Genomic DNA, 20,266 nt, shown 5'->3' with positions numbered 1-20,266 from the left:
ATCTCATGAGTAGACAATGGCCATTCAATAATGTGTATATATGTATGTCTGGTTTGTGTGTGTGTGCACGTGCATGAAAGTATATCTGAATTGCGTATTTTCAAAACTTCTTTTTCATATTTCTATATTTATACATTTATATTTATATTTTTATGCACCCCTTTTATATTTTGATAGTTTTAGCATTTTTCTTTTTGATATTTTTGTATTCTTATTTCATATTCTATTATATTGTTATATTTTTGTATTTGTATATTTTTGTATTTACATATGTGTAATTTCTTTATATCAGGGAGGGTTAGTAACTCTTGTGGGAGGTGGTTAATCACATTCCATAGGACTGACAGTACCAGCAGGTTTTGTAGGGTGCATGCTGCATGATGAATCACTATGGGCCTCTGGTCATCCCCTGCTGCAGAAACGGTCTCCAACCATAGCGATGTTCCATGCCACTGACTCAAGTATTTTTTTCTTGATGAGAGAGTGCAATTATCTTTGTGTAATGGCTTCCAAACTTACAACAATTTCATGCACAGGTGTCTGTGCTTCTCAACCTTCCAACAGTCAATCTCATACCCTGTGGTGAGGTAGACCATTGATGAAGACTGCAGGTGGAGATAAGTGCTCGGAGTTCTAGTCACAAGCCTGCACATAGGAGACCAGCAGACCAGTGGTCGCTGTCATTGCATTACACATCAGAAAATTTAACAGCAACCTAAGTGACTGAGCAGCGTTATTAGGACCACACTGCACACCCTAGTAAGATAAGGGTCTAGAAAAAGTGCCTTAAAGAAAGCTTTCCCTGAACAGATCTGGTCAACTACTCGCAGCTGACAGACTTAGCCATTTGCAGTCAATTCAAACGGAGAAAGAAAGACCTAACCATTGCTACAAGGATCATTCTTAGCCAAAGAATTGTGGTGATACAATATCGACCTAGCAGCAATCTAGACTGAGGAATGGTCCCTGACAGAATCAGGCAGCAGCTACACTTTCTTCTGGAAAGGAAAGACTGTACATGAGAAGAGAATATATGTATTTGGAGAAACCATTAAGTCCTGTCTCCTGAAACAGTCTCCCAACCTTCATACAGGTGTAAATGAAAAGCCTATGAAACTCTACTTCCCTATCAGCCACAAACACTTCGTGCCTGTCATGAGTGGGTATGACCCTACAATCTCATGCTCAGAAGAGATCAAAGAGCAGTTCTGTGCTGACTGGGACACTGTGCTACATCACATGCCTGCTACTGACAAGCTTATAATACTAGGGTACTTCAATGCTGTTGTTGGCAAGGATAAAGAGTGGTGGAGAAGGGTTAGATGGAAGTATGGAGTTGTGTAAATGAATAGCAATGGTCTTCAGTTGCCGAGCAAATTCGCCGAGCACAACCTGCTGATTACCAACATCATCTTCCTGCTGGCTGATAAGTATAAAACATCACGGACACATCTGCATTCAAAACAGCGTGATAGCAGTGACATCCTCATCACCAGGAGAATGCATGGGACAGAGTGCTCGACTGACCACAAACTAATAAGAGCCAAGCTCAACATCTGTGTAGTTCCCGAACACCACAATGGCTGAGAGCTCATTAGACCAGCCTTCAGCATGGCCAGACTCCTATCAGCCAAGTACCAGCAGTAGTTCCAGTCCAGCCTTGATGACAGGTGCGAGGTGATAGGACCACTGACAAGACTCTTTCACGACAACATAACCGGATATGTTTTTTGCAATACTCACTGCACCAACTCTTTTGACATCTTCAATGGCCTAAAACATGGCTGTGTGCTCACCCTGTTTTGTTCAACTTGTTCTTCACACAAGTCCTACACCTGGGTCTATACATAATGCACTGCATTGTCAAGTGGGACACAAAAGTGACAGCAATGACACCATCAGCAGTGACATTGGTCCCTCGTCGGTTGTCACCTTTATAGGGTAAGTGGACAGCACAAAGGTAACCTTACTCAGGAAGGGCCATTATAGATTTATATATCTTAACCATCAATGAAAACCCCAAGTCCACTCTAGGGCTGTGACCCACGATGAGTTCAGAACCCAAAGCAGTAATTCTAGTGCAGCAGGGCAGAGCCTCATGTCACGCTTAACCGTAAAGACTACAATAATTAACTGCGACAACTTAAAACTAATTACCCAAATGATGTGGGGTACGACATGTCACATACAACCTTAGAAATACTTGTGGGTGCCTTTGGATGCACCAAGTTTCCAGAAGAGATGTGACAAGGAGACACAGTACAGACAAGAGAAACATATAAGGAGAATCCACCACAACCACCACCACCACCCTCACACCCCAGATTCACTCAATTGAAGTTCACAGTTCTTTGTGAAACAAAAGAAGAACTGATGGAACCATCATGTGCACCAAAAGAAGACAAAATTAAGCATCCGCAAGTTGAATGAAGAGGAGATGGACTCTGCTCTGATTTTGTGCAACACCCATACAAGAGAACACTAGCAAAAGAATCACATGAGCTATCCATGAACCACTAATGTGCAATTTTGTAGAGGATGTGGAATATTTCATCCTTGGGATAATAGTAAATTTGTCCAGTTGCACCTTTGAATATATGTTTCTTTACTACCCACAAGGGGCTAAACACAGAGAGGACAAACAAGGACAGACAAATGGTTTAAGTCGATTACATCAACCCCAGTGTGTAACTGGTACTTAATTTATCAGCCCCGAAAGGATGACAGGCAAAGTCGACCTCGGCTGAATTTGAACTCAGAATGTAACGGCAGACGAAATACGGCTACGCATTTTGCCAGCACACCACCTTATCTTTTTGTCCAGCACCTTTGAATATAGCAGTTTGAATGAGTGGCAGAAAGTCAATATTGATGGGATATTCTGGTTCAACTTTCTGGTTCGACTTAGCTAAGTTGATTTCTCCCTCTACATGGGTTGCTTTCCTTAAATGCTTTCCAGGTCTTTGAATTAAATTATATTTTGCTTAAATTATTGTGTTTCATATATGTTTATATATTATTCCTTGTTTATGTTGAATTGTTATTGTGTTTGTTGCATAATGTGAAAGGGCCTCTGAGTCAACTTAGCAAAGACCAAAGTAGGCAAACAGACAGGACTGTAGTCGCTTCAATATATAGAAAAGGTGTATGTAGAAATTCCATACAGTGTACCTAGAGGTAGCAGATTGCTTCTGCTCTTTAGGTAGATTAATTAGCAGTGGAGGTGGATGTACTGAAAGTATAGTTGCTAGAAAAAAAACCAGCATGAGAATGTTCAGAGACCTTCTACTTCTGTTGGTAACAAAAGTCCTCTTCTTCTCAGAACCAAAGGTAGATTGTATAATGCTTGTGTGTGAACAGTAATGCTACATGAAAGTGAAACAATAGCCCTGAATCAGAGGACATGTGAAAACTAGAGGGAAATGAAGGCCAATATACTCCATTTTATGTGCAATGTCAGTGTGCATGTGTGAACAAAGTATATGTTGAGAGAGACTGGCAAAAGAGGCATCAGATATGACATGCAAGAGAGAACGCAGCAGTTGTATGCACATGGGAAATGTATGGATGAGGGTAGCTGTATAAAGAAGTGCTGGTTGCTAGAGAAGGATGGAACCAGAGTTTATTGTAATGAGATACCTCTTGCAGACACCTTAGACACATCTATACCAAGGGATATACCTAAACCAGTTGTACAGTATCCCACCCATGAGGGATTGATGCTAGATAGGTCAAAATGATTATTGTGATGAATGAAGATTCTTGTATCAGCTTTTGCGTGGCCGATACCAGTGCCACCTGTACCAGTGGCATGTAAAAAGCATGAACCAAATGTGGCCCATACCAGTGCCACCTGACTGGCACATAAAAAGCATGTACTACATTCTCAGTGGGTGGCATTAGGAAGGGCATCCAGCTGTAAAATCCTTACCAAATCAGATTGGTGCCTGGTGCAGCCTCCCAGCTTGCCAGTTGTCAGTCAAACCATCTAACCCATGCCAGCACCGAAAGTGGACATCAAACGGCAATGATGATAATGATGTTGATGACATATATATGCCTGCTCAGGTATGGTCATGTGATGCATGTGGACAAAGACAGCTGTGTAAAGAGGTGCCGATCTCTAACTGTGGATGGAACCTGTGGAAGAGGTAGACTCAGGAAGACATGGGACAAGGTGGTGAAGCATGATCTTCAGATGTAGGCAATGACAGAGGCAATGACTAGTGACTGAGACCTTTGACGATATGCTTTGCTTGAGAAGACCCTTCAAGCCAAGTAAAATCATAGTTGTAACTGGCACCCGTGCTGGTGACATGTAAAAAACGCCTTTGAAACATTGGGCCTTATGGACACAAAATGGCTGGGGCCTGAGGCATATGAAAAGCTCCTTTCAAGTGTTGGGCCTCACGGAGGCAATGACTGAGATCTTTGGCATTATGTCATAATTGAAAAGAAGACCCATCAAGCCGAGAAAAATTGCAGTTGTGGTAGATACCAGAGTCATGCAAATTCTTGGAGTGGTTGGCGTTAGGAAGGACATCCAGCTGTAGAAACCATGCCAAATGAGACTGGATTCTGGTGCAGCCCCTCAGCTTACCATCCCTGGTCAAACTATTTAATCCATGCCAGCATGGACATTGGATTTCGAATGATGATGATGATGAATTAGAGAGAATTTAAACTTGAATACAAAAAAAGAAGAAATAATTTTAACAACACTTGACATCATTCACTACGCAGAGTCTCAGGATGGTAGCAGTGGTCTGAAATAGTCATATTGTAAACATGTACTAGATAGTAATATATAGCAATAATTAAAGAGCAGTTGATATCATTCCCCACAGGGATAAGGTGATAATCTTTTTCAGGTTAACTTCATTATTTCAAGAACCGATAGCTCTTCACTGAACAGAAAAACAGGAAACACTACAATTATTATTTAATCTTGAAGCTGCACCATAAGAAATCTTCTGCTGCTTGTTTGGTTATTTTTCATTGACAAAATGAATATTTCTTCTATTTCAGATGATGAAGATGAAGAAATAGAAGATAATGTCTTTGCTGGTCAAAAAGATGTTGGTGTCACATTGAAATTCTTAGCTAAATACCAAAATCTTGACAATGCTATAGAAACTGTTAAAAAGGAGTACAATTCTCTATTAACAACTGAGAAAATACCATTTGATGTGGACTTGACAGAACCTCGAGTAAGTTGTCCACAACAATACAGGGTTCTTATTTAATTATTATTGTTGTTATCATTTTCTGATTGAATTTTATTTTCATTTTCCAACTGGGTCTCAACCAGAGTCCTAAGGTACATATATATATTTGTTGTACAACACCCCTGACGAGAGTAGATGGCACCACTTCATATAAATAGAATCTGTCTGACGTAGTCGGGAGTTCACAGTTTGGTCTTTGAAGTCCAGATACAGTTTAGAGTTTGAGTTGGTGTGTTGGAAATACTGATTGTTGGTTCGTTGTGTTTTTTTTACTGCTGCTGTTTCTATTTTGTATTGTTATAACACTGTTACGGTGTAGTCTTTATCTATCATCAACAATATTGGAGGCGTAAAGATATAACATCTCACAACGAGGATTTTTCAAAGCTCACAGAGGTTATTTGTCAATTTGAGCATCATACAAATTGTTAAATTATGGAGAAGCTATTAGCAGCAGTAATACAGCTTCAAGAGAAGCAACCAAAACAACTACAGGAGTTACAGAAGCAAATATTACAACAACAACAACGGTTAACTGAGTTACAGTGAAGGAAGTTTAAAATTCGGTAAGTTCGTTTACAGCAGACATCATGGCAAACTCAATTTCTGAATTCACTTATAATCCAGAGGAGGGTATTATGTTTTCTGCATACCATAGAAGGTACAAGGAAAATTTTAACAAGGGTTGCATGTAATAATCAAAGATCATTATTTATCACTCAAATGGAATGTTGGAACTTAATGAAAAGTGATGACTTTATTACATATGCCAGAGAAGTTAACCATATGTGTGAAAATTCTAAACTTTAGGAACTCACTGAGGATATGTTTAAATCGCTTATCTTCATAGAAAGCCTTATGGCAAATGAAGATAGAGAATTCAGGCAAGGTTTTCTAAAATGGAGCAAGCGAACCAAGGCTGCAATGGTCTACAGACCATTGCAGAAGAATGTCAAACAATGGTAAACCTGAAGCACTGCATGAAAATAATTCAAGAAAAGATTCTGCAAAAATACAGATGTGTCAACCCGGAAAGTACAACCAAAAAATAGTGCCAGGCCCCAATCCATGTTACTGATGTGAAGGCCTACACTTCAGGGAAGCGTGTCCGTTTAAAAACCAAAAATGCTGTAGGTGTCAGAAACTTGGTGGCAAGAGCTCACACTGTAGGACAAGATTACAAGAGTTGGATGCAAAATGTTTTAAGTGAATGCAACACAAAAACAAGAATATTCATACAAACAAAAATAAGCATTAAACAACAGCTGGATACGGGTAGGGATATTTCTATCATTAATGCGGATACATGGGCAAAAATTGGGAAACTGAGGTTGAGTAAACGGCGATAAACTACATTTCATGGGTGAAATGTGTACAGGCATCACATTTCAAGGAGAAACATGCAAAGCCAAAATATTCTTTGTGGAGAATACAATCAATCAGTTTGGTAAAGATTGGTTGGAGTTATTTGACCTATGGTACCTCCCATAAGTCTCTACTGCAAAAACATAAATGGTTGTCCTGTTAGAAATAAATCGTGTGAGGAATTGATGTTTCCCCAAGTACTATCAGTGGACATAGGTCTATATAAAAAGACCAAAGCCTGCTTTTAAATAAGTTAAAACGCTGTGCCTATATTTAAATCTAACAGAAAAGTACCATCTGCAGCAAGTGAAATCATAAATAAAGAGTTAGACAGACTGGAAAAGAGTGGAATCATCTAAAAAGTGGATTACTCTAAGTGGGCAGCACCCATGTTGTACATTAAGAAGAAAAATGATAATATTAGACTGTGTGCCAATTATCTCTACAGGATTAAAGGACTGCTTAAAGATATGCCACCATCCACTCTTGATACCAGAGGACATTTTCGCAAAAATTAAATGGTGGAAAAAATTTCTCTAAATTGGATCTGTCTGACGCTTATTTACATATTAAAGTAAATGACAAATGCTCAAAGTATCTGAAAATAAATGTACACAGAGGATTGTACAGACATACCTGGTAAGCTTTTGGATTAAAGGTTACACCGGCAATATTTCAGCAAATCATGGATGCTATGTTATATGATTGTGAATTTACAGTCCCTTATTTAGACAAAATATTGATTAAAAGTAATTCATGTGAACAGCATATTGAGCATATAAAAGCTGTGTTCAAGAAAATTAAAGAGTACAGGTTCAATTTGAGTGAAGTAAAATGCAAATTCTTTTTGCCTCAAATTAAGTACTTAGGGCAAAGGATTGATAAAAATGGTAGATGGCCTGATCCATCGAGGGCAGATGCAATAAAGAATGTGCCTGTTCCGACAAATATACCAACGTTATAAGTGTTTGTTGGGCTGGCAAACTACTACCAAAACTACATTCTTAACATGCACAGATTAAGAGCTCAATTGAATGACTTATTAAAAAGGAAGTAAAGTGGAATTGGTTGGTTAAAAATACCAAAATGCAATTGAAAAAATTTGAAAAATTCTAATCGCAGATATTGTGTCTACTGTATTTTCATCCTGAAATAGACATTGTTGTAGCATCTAATGCTTTGGAGTATGGAATTGGAGCAGATTTGCTACATGAGTATGAAGATGGAATTAGGAAACCAGTGATTCCTGTTTCATGTTAGCTGATAGCAGCAGAGAAAAAATACAGTCCACTAGAAAAAGAAGCCCTAACGATTACTTTTACTGTGGAAACATTTTGCAGGTTTCTACATGGTAAAAGTTTTCCCCTTACAAACAGACCATCAACCATTGCTATCAATTTATGGATCAATGAAAGGGTTACCTACCCATACAGCAACCTGGCTACAACATTAGGGTATAATATTACTAAACTGCAATTTCAAAATGCAGTATGTTCCATCAAAATAAATTAGTCTTGCACACTGTTTATCAAGACTAATTCCCTAAATTACGGAACCAGTAGAAGATACTGTAATAGCCACACCGCAGGCAGAAAATGAAATAGAAAGTATTCATCTAATAACGACTCCGTTCAGAAAGCTCGAATAGAAGATGTCATTCAAAGAAAGAAAACTGTACAATGAATATCCACAGAACCAAGGTGTAGCTTTTGAATACTTTTACTCCGGGTCACAAATATATACAAGTTGAATAAATCATGAAAGGTGTTTACAAGTGAAAGGCCATGTTCATCTTCTGTGTATTTAGACATTGAGCGTCAGATCTTCTCAATGTCTGTTAGCTGTTGTGTACCTTATGCAAGAGCTAAAGGTAGTCACATCCTCGCATTCTGCTATCTCAATGAGAAAGAGGAAGGACTAAGTGCCGGAACCTCAGAGTTACATGCTGTGCCACCTAGTGGTGAGCTATTTAGACACCTATCATCAGGAGACGTAACTGTGCCTACAAGTATTATGACTGATATATGTTATCCAAGAACTGCCAACAACTGCACAGAATATAAGAATGAAATCAGTAAACAATGAGTATATTACAGAAATGAAAGAAGCTTTAAAATAGAAGCAGAATAAAAATACAAATTCAAGTAGTTTCTCAATATGCAACGATAGTAAAGAGTTGTAGTACCAACTGCATTACAAAAACGTGTATTGCAGCAATTCCACAGCTGACACCCAGTAATGTCGAGGACAAAAAAACTACGTCTGTTGGCCAACTATGGACTGAGATACCAAAAAGTTGGCGAGAACTTGTCGCCAATAAAATGCCAATCATGGCCAGAGACTGAGAACCCATGGTCTGGGTTACATATCAACTATGCCAGACTGGAGAACAGTGCTTACTATCAAATCGTGGTAGGCAACTGTACAAAGTGGCCAGAGGCATGCAGGGGCAATAAACCAACTACTAAGACAACTATAAAGTTCCTATATGAATTGTTTGCATGATACAGTATTCTAGACACATTAGTTTCTGATAATTGAAAGCAAATCTCAGGTATGAATTCAAGAACTTCTGTAAAATGCATGCGATAAAGCATACTTGCATTCCAGGTCAAATGGACAGATAGAAAGGTTCGTGGGCTCATTTAAAAGTGCGTTAAGAAAAGCTAGGAACAAATTAAGTAATGACAAATCACTAACAAAATTCTTAAGGGTATATAGTGTAAGCACCAATCCAAGTTCAAATTCAGGAAAGTCACCCACAGAATTGATGTTTACAAGAAGAGTAAAATCGATTTTTGATAAGTTATTTCCCAGAGAAAATAAGATGTAAAGGAAATATGAAAGATGCAACAAAATATTTTGAAGTAGGAGGTAAATGGCATTTTAGAACCTACAGAAATGGTAAAGAAGGCTGGAAGGATGGCCTTGTAACCAAATAAATAGGAAGTATGATGTATCTAATTAAAGGATCATGCTGGGAACATAAGAGACATGTAATTCAGCTAAAGAAGAGAAATTCCTATAGAAATATTTTTTGATGTATTCGATGTCCCAGCACCAAAAGTAATCAAGTCCCATAGAACCAGCATGAGAAAATGGAAGCAGACCAAACACCTTGAGATAAGGCCCAAGCAAAAAAATACTAAACAATAATAATAAATAAAATTTCTTTATTTCTTTGGAACCCGAAATCTCAAAAGGGGGGATGTTGTGGCAAATGTAAAAGACCGAGTGACAAGAATAGATGGGACCACTACATATTAATAGTAGTGGTCTGACATAGTCAGGAGTTCATAGTTTGGTCTTCAAAGTCCAGATACAGTTTAGAGTTTGAGTTGGTGTGTTGGAAATATTGATTGTTGGTTCCTTAAGTGTTTCTATTTTGTATTGTTATAACACTGTTACAGTGTATTCTTTACCTATCATCGACAATATCAACTGTACAACGATATTGGAGGCATAAGGATATAACAATATTTGATGGAGAGAAACCTCCTGAAAATGTGGGCAGTTGATGTCAACACAATTGAGACTCATAAATTGTTGGTTTCTCAGCTTGGACGGAAACCACACAATGAGCAAAAGGGCAGAAGCTCACTCGATCTTGTTTTTCAGTACAAATATTATTATTGGATGAGAGAGCAATGCATGCCATCAAAGTGACACTGGGAACCAAATACACAAATCCAAATATACCCATCATGACTGCCCATCTGATAAGGGTACACTAGGCACAAGCATCACAACCATGTGTGCAACATGGCAATCTTATAGTAAGAAAGTGCATGACCTTGCAAGCAGGCCCCAGTTAGATTTTTCTTCAGTTAGAGTAGACCATCCTGCTCAAAAGGTTCCTGAATAAAGGTTGTTTAACCCTTTCGTTACTATATTTCTGACCAAAATACACCCCTTATGTGTTTCAATTAATTTCTAACATAATCATAAATTTAGTCTGGTTTCATTAAACAACTATAACTTTTTTATTTATCAATATATTAATGTGAATTTTGGAAGATAATCTAATGAAATGTTCTCAACCAATTCTATACTATAATTTTTGTCACAAAGTGACTAATTGCAGGTAGATACAGGTAAATTCAAAATATAAAATTATTAAAATTTTGTTCAAACATCGCTATAGAAAATGGGTTATTAGCTAATATTCAATTGGGTATACAACAAAATTTTACAATAGAATTTGTTATTCTGGGTAACTTTCTGATACCCATAATAATATTTATGGCAAAATAGTCTTAATTTCATTTAAGGTTATGGGAAACCACTAACTATCCTTTCTTTCGCTTTGTTTACATTTAGCGTAACGGTTTGTTTCCGCCGTAATGATTTCAAATAGGCTCATTCGAAAAAGTAAAAAGAAATAGTCTAAGGCTTTACTCTTCTGGGAAAGTCTGTGGCTTGGTCCAGTTTCTTCAGAAAAATCACCGAAAGAAACAGTTTTTAAATTTTCACTCCATTCAGGTGCCAATTCATTTTCTTTATCACTGTCGGAGCTCTCGGATTCACTGTTTCCACTTTCGGAAAATGAAACATCAGATTCATTATCAAATACCACATGCTTTTTTTTTTCAGTCATAGAGTTAGATTTATGAAGGTCTTCAGTAAAAAATCCTTCGAATTCTGACTCGCTGCTTGATATAATGAAATTCGTATCCATTTTTTGTCAGAATTACAAATTTTGAAAACACAATAGGAACAAATTACGGAAAAAAATCTCCCAAAATTCAGGGAATTAAAATTACACTTCGATTGTTGTACAAAACTGTAGTTGAATTGTTTATGAAGTATAATACGTGTTTTCACGAATGTACTAAAGAGATTTGCTCTGATATTCTCATTTAAATATGAATAGGTAAATATAGGCGGCTTTGGGCGGTTTGGTCACATTAACCAAAATTTTTTCGGGCGGCTTTGGGCGGTTTGGTAACGAAAGGGTTAAGGATGATGAACAAAACACCCATGTTTTCAGGGATGAATTATTCAAACTCTAAAGAATCCTGCTCAACGTATGGCTATGATGCTCCCCTACTACTTATGCTCATGATCAGAGATGTACATATCGTCAGCCACTAAGGGACCAGCTCAACTGGTTAAGGTCAAGCAACTGACAAGTAAATCTGATATTGAGCAGAATATTTGCTGTAGCCCATCTTTTATACCAAGACAAAACAATGTACTGATAACACTTCGAATCAGTTAAGATCAGAAGCCATGAGGGCCACTGCCTGGTACAGCATCAGGTCATGTTATTTATTTATTATTATTATTTGCTTTTCTTTCAATTTTGTTACCATTTCTTGCTGAGTGCCTTCTTGACACCTAGAGCAAAAAACTCACTTTGTACATTGATAGGCAATTAAAATAAACACACCAGGTTGTTCATTTACAAAATCAGATGAAATTATGTGGAAAACAAAATTTACACGGATGGTTATCATTGTCACATCAACAATTTTCTACTCAAAATGTAACATATCAGTTAAAACAAACATTTGTACTTCTTGTGCTGGGGTCATTCTAACCACATTGATATAACACATTTTCCAATTTCAATGAGAAAATCTTTATATTACTATTATTAGATTTTCTGGGCAGGGAATACTGACGGGGTTGGGGGCATGAGTATACTTCTTGCGGAGAAATGGGTTGATAAGGTAATCGTGGTGGTCAAAGTATGTGACAGACTACTTAAGATTAGATTAGTGCTTCACCATATGTCAGCTACCATAATCTCGGCCTATTCCCCTCAACCGAGGCTACCAGAGGGGCAGAAAGACCGATTCTATGACACCCTATTGCAGACTACCTTGTTGACAAATGACAGGGACCTTCTCTTTGTGGCTGGTGATTTCAATGGACATGTTGGACAATGTGCAGGGGGCTTCCATGCCATACATGGAGGCTATGGTTTTGGTTCCCACAATGAAGAGGCAACCAGGCTGCTGGAGTTCTGCAATGCAAATGCTCTTATGGTTTGCAATACCAACTTAAGGAAACTTGCCCATCACCTAGTCACCTATCGTTCTGGCAGACACACAAGCCAAATTAACTATATCCTCGCCAGAAAAAGGGAAAGATGGCTGCTTATAAATGCCAAAACCTTCCCAGACAAAGAATGTACCCCTCAACATAGATTAGTAGTTAGCGACTTCAGGATTAGGGCTAATGGATGCCCAGAAAAAGACCAGCCTCGAGGAGAAGGGTCTGGAAACTTAAACATCCTGTAAATGAGCAGAGATTTAGAGACATATTACTCAAGGCCTTTGATGAAATAGAAGGGGATATAGCATCACATAATGTGGAAAACAAATGGAGGTTTCTACGGGACAACTTGCTGAGAGCCACTGATCAGATCTGTGGCTGGTGCAAAGTCCCCTCTCGACCCAAGGTGACGAGGTGGTGGAACAATGTGGTTGACAGGGCTATTAGAGAAAAGAAACAGGCTTGGAAGGACAGGAAGAACCGCCTGCATCTGTGCTGGTGGCACGTAAAAAGCACCCACTACACTCACGGAGTGGTTGGCATTAGGAAGGGCATCCAGCTGTAGAAACACTGCCAGATCAGACTGGAGCCTGGCGCAGCCTTCTGGCTTCCCAGACCCCAGTCAAACCATCCAACCCATGCTAGCATGGAAAACAGACATTAAACGATGATGATGATGATTCATATACGTACAACAGATTAGACTGTTGAAAAGAAAAATTCCTAACATCAGGCTACAACAGAGTAACCTTAGATGCCAAGAACCCTCCTAAGTATCCTAGCTGTCCCTAATAACACTGTTTTCTGCCACTGTACTAAACAGGGTTTTATGTCTATTTCCTCTATCCATCTGTTCAGATCTTTAGGGATAGTTCCTAATGCACGTATAACTACTGGTATACCTTTTACACTCACTTTCTATAGTCTCTGTAATTCAGTGGCTAGGTCCTAGTACTTTGCTATTTTTTCTATACTTTTCATATTAATTTTTTCATCATTTGGGACTATAAAATCAGTTATATAGCACTTTCTGTTCTCTTTGTCTATAACTACTGAATCAGGCCTAAATTCTGTTCCTCTGTCAATCTGAATGTTAATGTCTCACATCTTATATTTTTTATATCTAGCACTCTACTAGGTTCGTGAACATATGATTTATTAGTATGGTCAAATTTCAGCTTTCTACATAACACCCTGTGGATTGCTCTCTCTGGGTTGTCTTTTCTTGTATTCTTTCTTTGCCATCATGTTACATTCACTTACTATATGAGTAACACTTTTCTCTTTTGATTTGCATAACCTACACTGGGAATCTACTTGGTTATTGTCTATCTTGGCCTTTATCCAATTAGTCCTTAATGCATGATTTTGTGCTGCTACTAACAAACTTTCTGTCTCCCTATACAGCCATCCTTTAAGCAAACATAACCATGTCTCACTACTACTATTTACTGAAACTATCTTTGGAAATCTACCATGCAATGCCTTCTCCTGCCAGTCAGATAATTTCTGTTCCTTTTTTCTGATTTTTAAGTTCGTTTGGTATTTTGGTTGGTTTCCAAACTTTCTTTACTACAACTTACATAGTAGTCTATATCTATTCTAACTCCATGCAGTCTTCTACCGATATTAGCTCTCTTTTTATTATTAGTCCTCTTATTATTGTTATCGTTATTTTCATTATCATCTTTCAGTTCTGTTTCTATTTCTTGCTAAGTGTCTTCCTGACACCTAGGGCAGAGAAATGTACTGTATACATTGGTAGGCCATTAAAATAAACACAGCAGATTGTTCATTTACAAAGTCATGTGATAGAGAAAAAAAGAGAAGAAAGACAGAAAAAAGGAAAAAATAAACAAAGAAAATAAAAGGGAAAAAGGAAAGAAAATTCACAGCAACGATGCTCTTCTCAATACGTGTGACCAGTTACCAGTTAAGACAATCCTTTGAACTTCCTGCATGGATGGTAATCCACGGATCATTCTTAAATAATTTTCAGTTCCTTTTTTGATCATTCCAAGTGCTCCTACAATCACTGGTGTTGTAGACATCTTGAGATGCCACATCTTTTTGATTTCAATCAGCAGATCGTTATATTTTCTGAGCTTATCAAATTCTTTTGCTGAGATATCATAGTCACAAAGTACGCTCACATCAATCAATAAACAGACTTTATTGTTTTGGTCTTTCACAATAATTTCTGGTTTATTAGCTTTGATGGTCACATCTGTACATACTGGGAAGTCCCAAAGAATCGTTACATTTTCTCCCTCTCTAACAGCCTCAGGGTGGTGCTTGTACCATTTGTCAGCAATTTTGATTTTATGATACTGATACATTATCCAAAGTAGATATTGGTCGACACTGTCATGTCTTGATTTATACTCTACAGGTGCTAAATCATTACACCCAGAGATTAGGTGGTCCACTGTTTCAATCCCATTGTTGCAGTATCAGCACTTTGGGTCTACACCATTTTTTATCACAGGATTCATTGGAGCTCCTGCAGTCTTGCATGCATAGTGAGCTTATTACCCTCAGCCAATGGTACCATGCTTTCCATTCTCTTCAGCTCTCTAATACATTCCTTTTCAGCCTTCATTTCTTCAACCATAATTATGTCTCACTATTATTACTTCTTGCAACTATCCTTGGGAGTCACCATGCTAAGCCTTCCATTGGCTGTCAAATAATCTTTCTTCTTTTTCTAGTTTTTGATATCATTTAGCTTTTTGGTTTCCCTATGTTCTGCTGTGTCTCTGGCAGCTCTTAATAAACTCACTTCACTATTACCTACACAAGAGACTATATCTACCCCAGGTTACTCCACACAGTCTTCTACTCATATTAGCCATCTTTCACCTTCCCTTCTAAGTAAGTAAAATCTTGCTACTCTGGCTCTTGGGTGAAGTCCCTTTTCATATTGAATTCCTTCCTAGTTCTTCAGTTGGATTTTGAAATTCATGTGCATAAATGTGTATGGCGTGGGGGGAGTGGCACCCTAGCATTAGTAATTGTGAACACAAGTTAGTACATACGTACTTATTTTCACATAGACTTACTCAGAGTCGAGTGTGGACATTAAATTATTTTTCACATTAGAACTGCAAAAACCTTCAAAAGGAAAATTAACAAATGAAGTGGAACCCACTGTGATAGTGATTCTTAGTAACAGGTGTTAGCGGCAGTGGTGAGCTCTCTCTCTCTCTCTCTATTTATATACATATATATTTTTTTTTTCAGAAGCTGAGTTTAAGGAATATTAGTAGAATACATAAAATCCAGATTTCTATCAGTGAAACAATTACAATTTATGGCAGACATTCTCATGTAAAAGATGCTAAAATCTCTGTCCAATCATTATTAATGGAATTCAAAGAAACTGACGAGGAAACTCTTCTTAAAGCAATGGTACAATGGTCTTACTTTGATGAAAATAATCCAGAAAACGTAAGAATGTTTAGTGACAAAGAAAATGCCAAGCTTGAGAAAGCATACTCACTGCAAAAGAAATTCCTTGATTGGAACAACAGAAGATACGATTTTCAGAAAATGAGTTTTCAACTCAGAGGGAGTGATTTTAAAATGAAGAGAAAACAGAACCTAAAGGACGGTACGTGCATATTTTTACTATAAAGACATTCTCGTTTATTTTTTGGTGGGCTTTTTTTTTTAGCTATTATAATAAAAGTGATATTCTGTCTGAATGTCTGGAACCTCTATACTTCAGTCTACAAATGCTCAACATAGAAATATTATATCCTTTTGGAATCAGAATGATCTCAGGATTGAAAATCTGCCCTTTATTTGGTTCTTGAACATCCAACATTGAGATCTGATTTAAAAGTATTTGTGTTATTATTTCTAGCAGGTAAAGCAGGGCTGATTCACACCATCCTGGTTGGCAGTATTTCTTGTCTAAACCTGAAAATTAATCAAAATATTCCTGTTTATTTTTTTAAAACTTTCAATAGAAAAAGGGTTCATAATTTTAATTTTGTTCTGAAATATTTGATTTCTGTTTGGACTCTAGAATTGATCCCTAATACATGGTCAACAATGGAAAACGAGGAATTAATTAAAATTGTTCCAGTCAAAAATGGACCAGAATATGATGACATCAAGGCCACTTTCCATCAGGATTTGCCTTCGTATCGTATAATCAAAGTTTGTATTTTTATTTCTGTTTATAAATAATATTTGATGGTTTATTGTTAAAACAAAATGTTAAGAGACATTTTGTTTGTATAAAAGATTTAATTCTCGTTGCATCTTCTTTGCGGCAGCATACCTGCTTCTGTCCTCAACCTTTACCTCTCTCTGTCTTGTCTCACTATAACTTTTCAACATCTGACACAAGATCTCCTCCTCCAATGCCCCCTCCCTTCTCAAAGGATCCTTGTTTTGCAAGTTACTTGGTGACCCTGTCTGTGCTGGTGCCATTTAAAAAGCATCACTCCACACTGTAAAGTGGTTGGCATTTGGAAGGGCATCCAGCTGTAAAAAGCCTGCTAAAACAGACACAGAAGTCTGGTGCAGGCCTCTGGCTGGCCAGATCCTGTCAAACCATCCCACCCATGCCAGCATAGAAGGTGGATATTAAACGATGATGATGAAGATGTATGAACTTATTTTGGGATTGTTCTAAGTGTTTTTGGATATTCACAAGAAATCTTTGCTCAACAAAAATACCTCTGCTTTAACTTCTTGCATTGAATTGTACATGCAACACCATTTTGCAGCTAAACTATTGTGCCTTACCAAAATTTACAGTTGAATCAAAATTGGTATCAAATAAAAAAGAAAATAAAAGCAGATAGGGTCAGGGTTTTTCACCACAAACGTTATTTCCTTGTCAAAGAAGTGAATTTTCCTTTCTACAGATTGAGAGAATTCAAAATAAAACATTATACCATGGATACCAAGCATTGAAAAGAAAGTTTGAGGTAGAAAATCCAAAGATTACAAATGAAGTTGATGGCCTTTGGCATGGTACTGCTGAAGGATCTGTTGATGGAATAAATAAATCAGGATTCAACCGTAGCTATTGTGGTAAAAATGGTAAGTATATTATAATCAACATCATCATCATCATCTACCCGCCCTTCCTATTGTCTTGAGCTGGGCAGTCACTCTCCACATTGATTGCTGTTTAGAATCCTTTCTCACACAGAGAGGATGCCATGTTGCCCACACATTCCATGTTTGGCATCGTTTCTACTGCCAGGTCCCCTTCCTAACATCTTCTGCTCTAGAGTAAACCAGGTGTATTTTATTATTGTGGAACCAACACTTTTATTTGGATTGGGAGGAAGGGTCTGTCCCCATCCATTAATGGTCCTCTTGAACCTTTGTAAATGAAAATATTGCAGGAAAGATAAGAGAAGGGGCAGAATTCCAGAGGGGTAATGTTTTGGGGAAGAAGGACTAGGTGTAGTGGTAGGTCGGCAGAACTGGACAGAAATATCAACAAGCGAACACCAGGCCTAGCAATCACCATTCTGAGTGTGTCAATTATAGATATACTGAGATAATCAATACAGTGTTGTTAACTCTCATTGAAATATTCAATGTCTGCTACGGCCTAGAAATTGGTTAAGGGACATTTAATAACTGTATAGAAATCTGATAAACCAGCAGTGGTCACTCCATTTAGATATCTCAAATGATCTTCTCTCACTAACTATTTTATCATCATTTGGAATTAGATTTTAATGTGTATGGTGAATATGAATATGGGGAGAGTAGAAGAGTGATGTTCCACAAAATGCCATCCAAACAAGTTCAATGGTAAATATTGGCAATATTGTATACATCCACTGTAATTGACTCATGAAGCTGTAGTGGATGACACCAGCGCTGGACCACCAAACAGATTCCATTACCTATTTTTGGTGAATATTTCTTTCTTGGGTTGTGTTTTGGCACCTCGTCTCTATACCACCACCATGCAGAACATTGCTATTGTTCAAAAGAATCCATTTTTCATCACACGTAACAATACAATGCAAAAATGGTTTGCTTTTATGCCGTGAACAGTAAAGAACAGCAAGTTTCAAGACGACGTGTCATTTGATGCTCATTCAGTTTGTGTGTTACCCACTTGTCCAGCTTATTTACCTTGCCAATTTGTTTCAAATGGACCAAAGCAGTTGGAATTGAAACATCAAACCTTGCTACTAACTCACGCGTAGTTTGAGATGTATCCATTTCCACTGGTTTCCAGCTCATCATTATCCACCTTGGTCTCCGGTCTACCATGGGGCTGATTTTCAAGGGTAAAGTCACCAGACCGGAACTTCTCAAATGTACAGTGCACTCATTTGCCACATCTTTACCAAACACTCCATTGATGTTTCAAGCTGTCTGAGATAATTTGGTTCCATGACAGAACTCGTATTCATAAACAACTCAAATTTTTAATCTGTCCATGGCTTCACAAAAATTGATTTACAAGAGAAAACTTACAATATAATCAAACACCATGAACTGCATTTCAGAAAGTGAATAAGTAACTCTTCAATGTTGCAAAACAGAGAATTGTCAGGATAAAACATTAGAGTTAATGACTGTCAAACTTGGTGCATAAGAAAACCAGACATTTCATTCTTAATGACCTGTCCTTGAGATATATATATAAATATTGATTGTGTTATGTTGAATCTCCCTGAGAACTGTGTTAAGGGCACACATGTCTGTGGAGTGCTCAGCCACTTGCAGATTAATTTCACTGGCAGGCTGTTCCATTGATCAGATCAACTGGAACCTTTGTTATTATAAATACCAGTGCCTTGGTTGAGCAGTGAAGGTAATTGGCTGCTAATCCATTGGGGTCTCCGCCCATGAGTTCAAATCTCATCCTTGTCAATTACATTTTGCCTCAGGGAGGCAGTGAGAAGTGACCGATACCTTTGGCAATATACCATGCTTGAGAAGATCTGTCATCCAAGTAAGATCGTAGTTGTGGCCAATGCCAGTGTGTCATAATTGGCACCTGTACCGGTGGCACATAAAAAGCACCCACTATACTTTTAGACTGGTCGGCGTTAGTAAGGGCATCCAGCTGTATGAACCATGTCAGATCAGATTGGAACCTGGTGCAGCTCCCCAGCTTACCAGTTTTCAGTCAAACCGTCCAAAAACAGACATGAAATGATGATATTTATGTAATCATAAACTTTTAGGACTTTCAGTTCTACCATTCATTTTATATAAATATTAGCATATATATATATATACACACACACACATATATATCTTTTTTTCTCTTCTTAGCCACAGCATATGGTGAAGGTGTTTATTTTGCCAGTGACATCCATTATTCTGCAAATGATACCTATTCTACTCCTGACCGTCACGGAATAAAGAGAATATACAAATGCAGTGTTCTTGTGGGAAGAGTGATGCTAGGACACCATGGACTAAAAGTTTTACAGGATTCTTACAATATTAATTGAAAGTGTGTTTTCCAGACATGATCATTTTGACACTGTTACAAGAATGTACCAACTTTTCAAGTGCTACCATTTCAGTTTCAGTTCACATTCCAAGTTGTGCACACTTTACATACATGTTTGTCGGGCCACATACTATCTTTTAACTTCATATAGTCATGGTTGGTGAAAAATTACAATGAGTAATTATTATTTTCAAATTCAATATAGCTAGTG

The 20,266-nt window shown here is 37.7% G+C and overlaps 1 protein-coding gene across 1 annotated transcript in view; it reads left to right on the top strand.

Annotated features, from left to right (window-relative positions):
* LOC115208901 (protein mono-ADP-ribosyltransferase PARP14-like) overlaps window positions 1-20,053 on the top strand; it is a 58,746-nt gene extending 38,693 nt beyond the window's left edge. Inside the window, exons 8-12 of the mRNA XM_036503040.1 lie at window positions 5,029-5,210; window positions 15,840-16,209; window positions 16,630-16,763; window positions 17,480-17,657; window positions 19,872-20,053. Coding sequence (XP_036358933.1) covers window positions 5,029-5,210; window positions 15,840-16,209; window positions 16,630-16,763; window positions 17,480-17,657; window positions 19,872-20,053 — 1,046 coding nt within the window. The remainder of the gene's footprint in view (window positions 1-5,028; window positions 5,211-15,839; window positions 16,210-16,629; window positions 16,764-17,479; window positions 17,658-19,871) is intronic.
* Window positions 20,054-20,266: the final 213 nt, after the last annotated feature.

The sequence above is a fragment of the Octopus sinensis genome, linkage group LG1, assembly GCF_006345805.1.
Source record: "Octopus sinensis linkage group LG1, ASM634580v1, whole genome shotgun sequence".
NCBI classification, from domain to species: Eukaryota; Metazoa; Mollusca; class Cephalopoda; order Octopoda; family Octopodidae; genus Octopus; species Octopus sinensis.
Note: the sequence above shows the minus strand (reverse complement) of the source record. Positions and strands in the feature narration are given on the sequence as shown.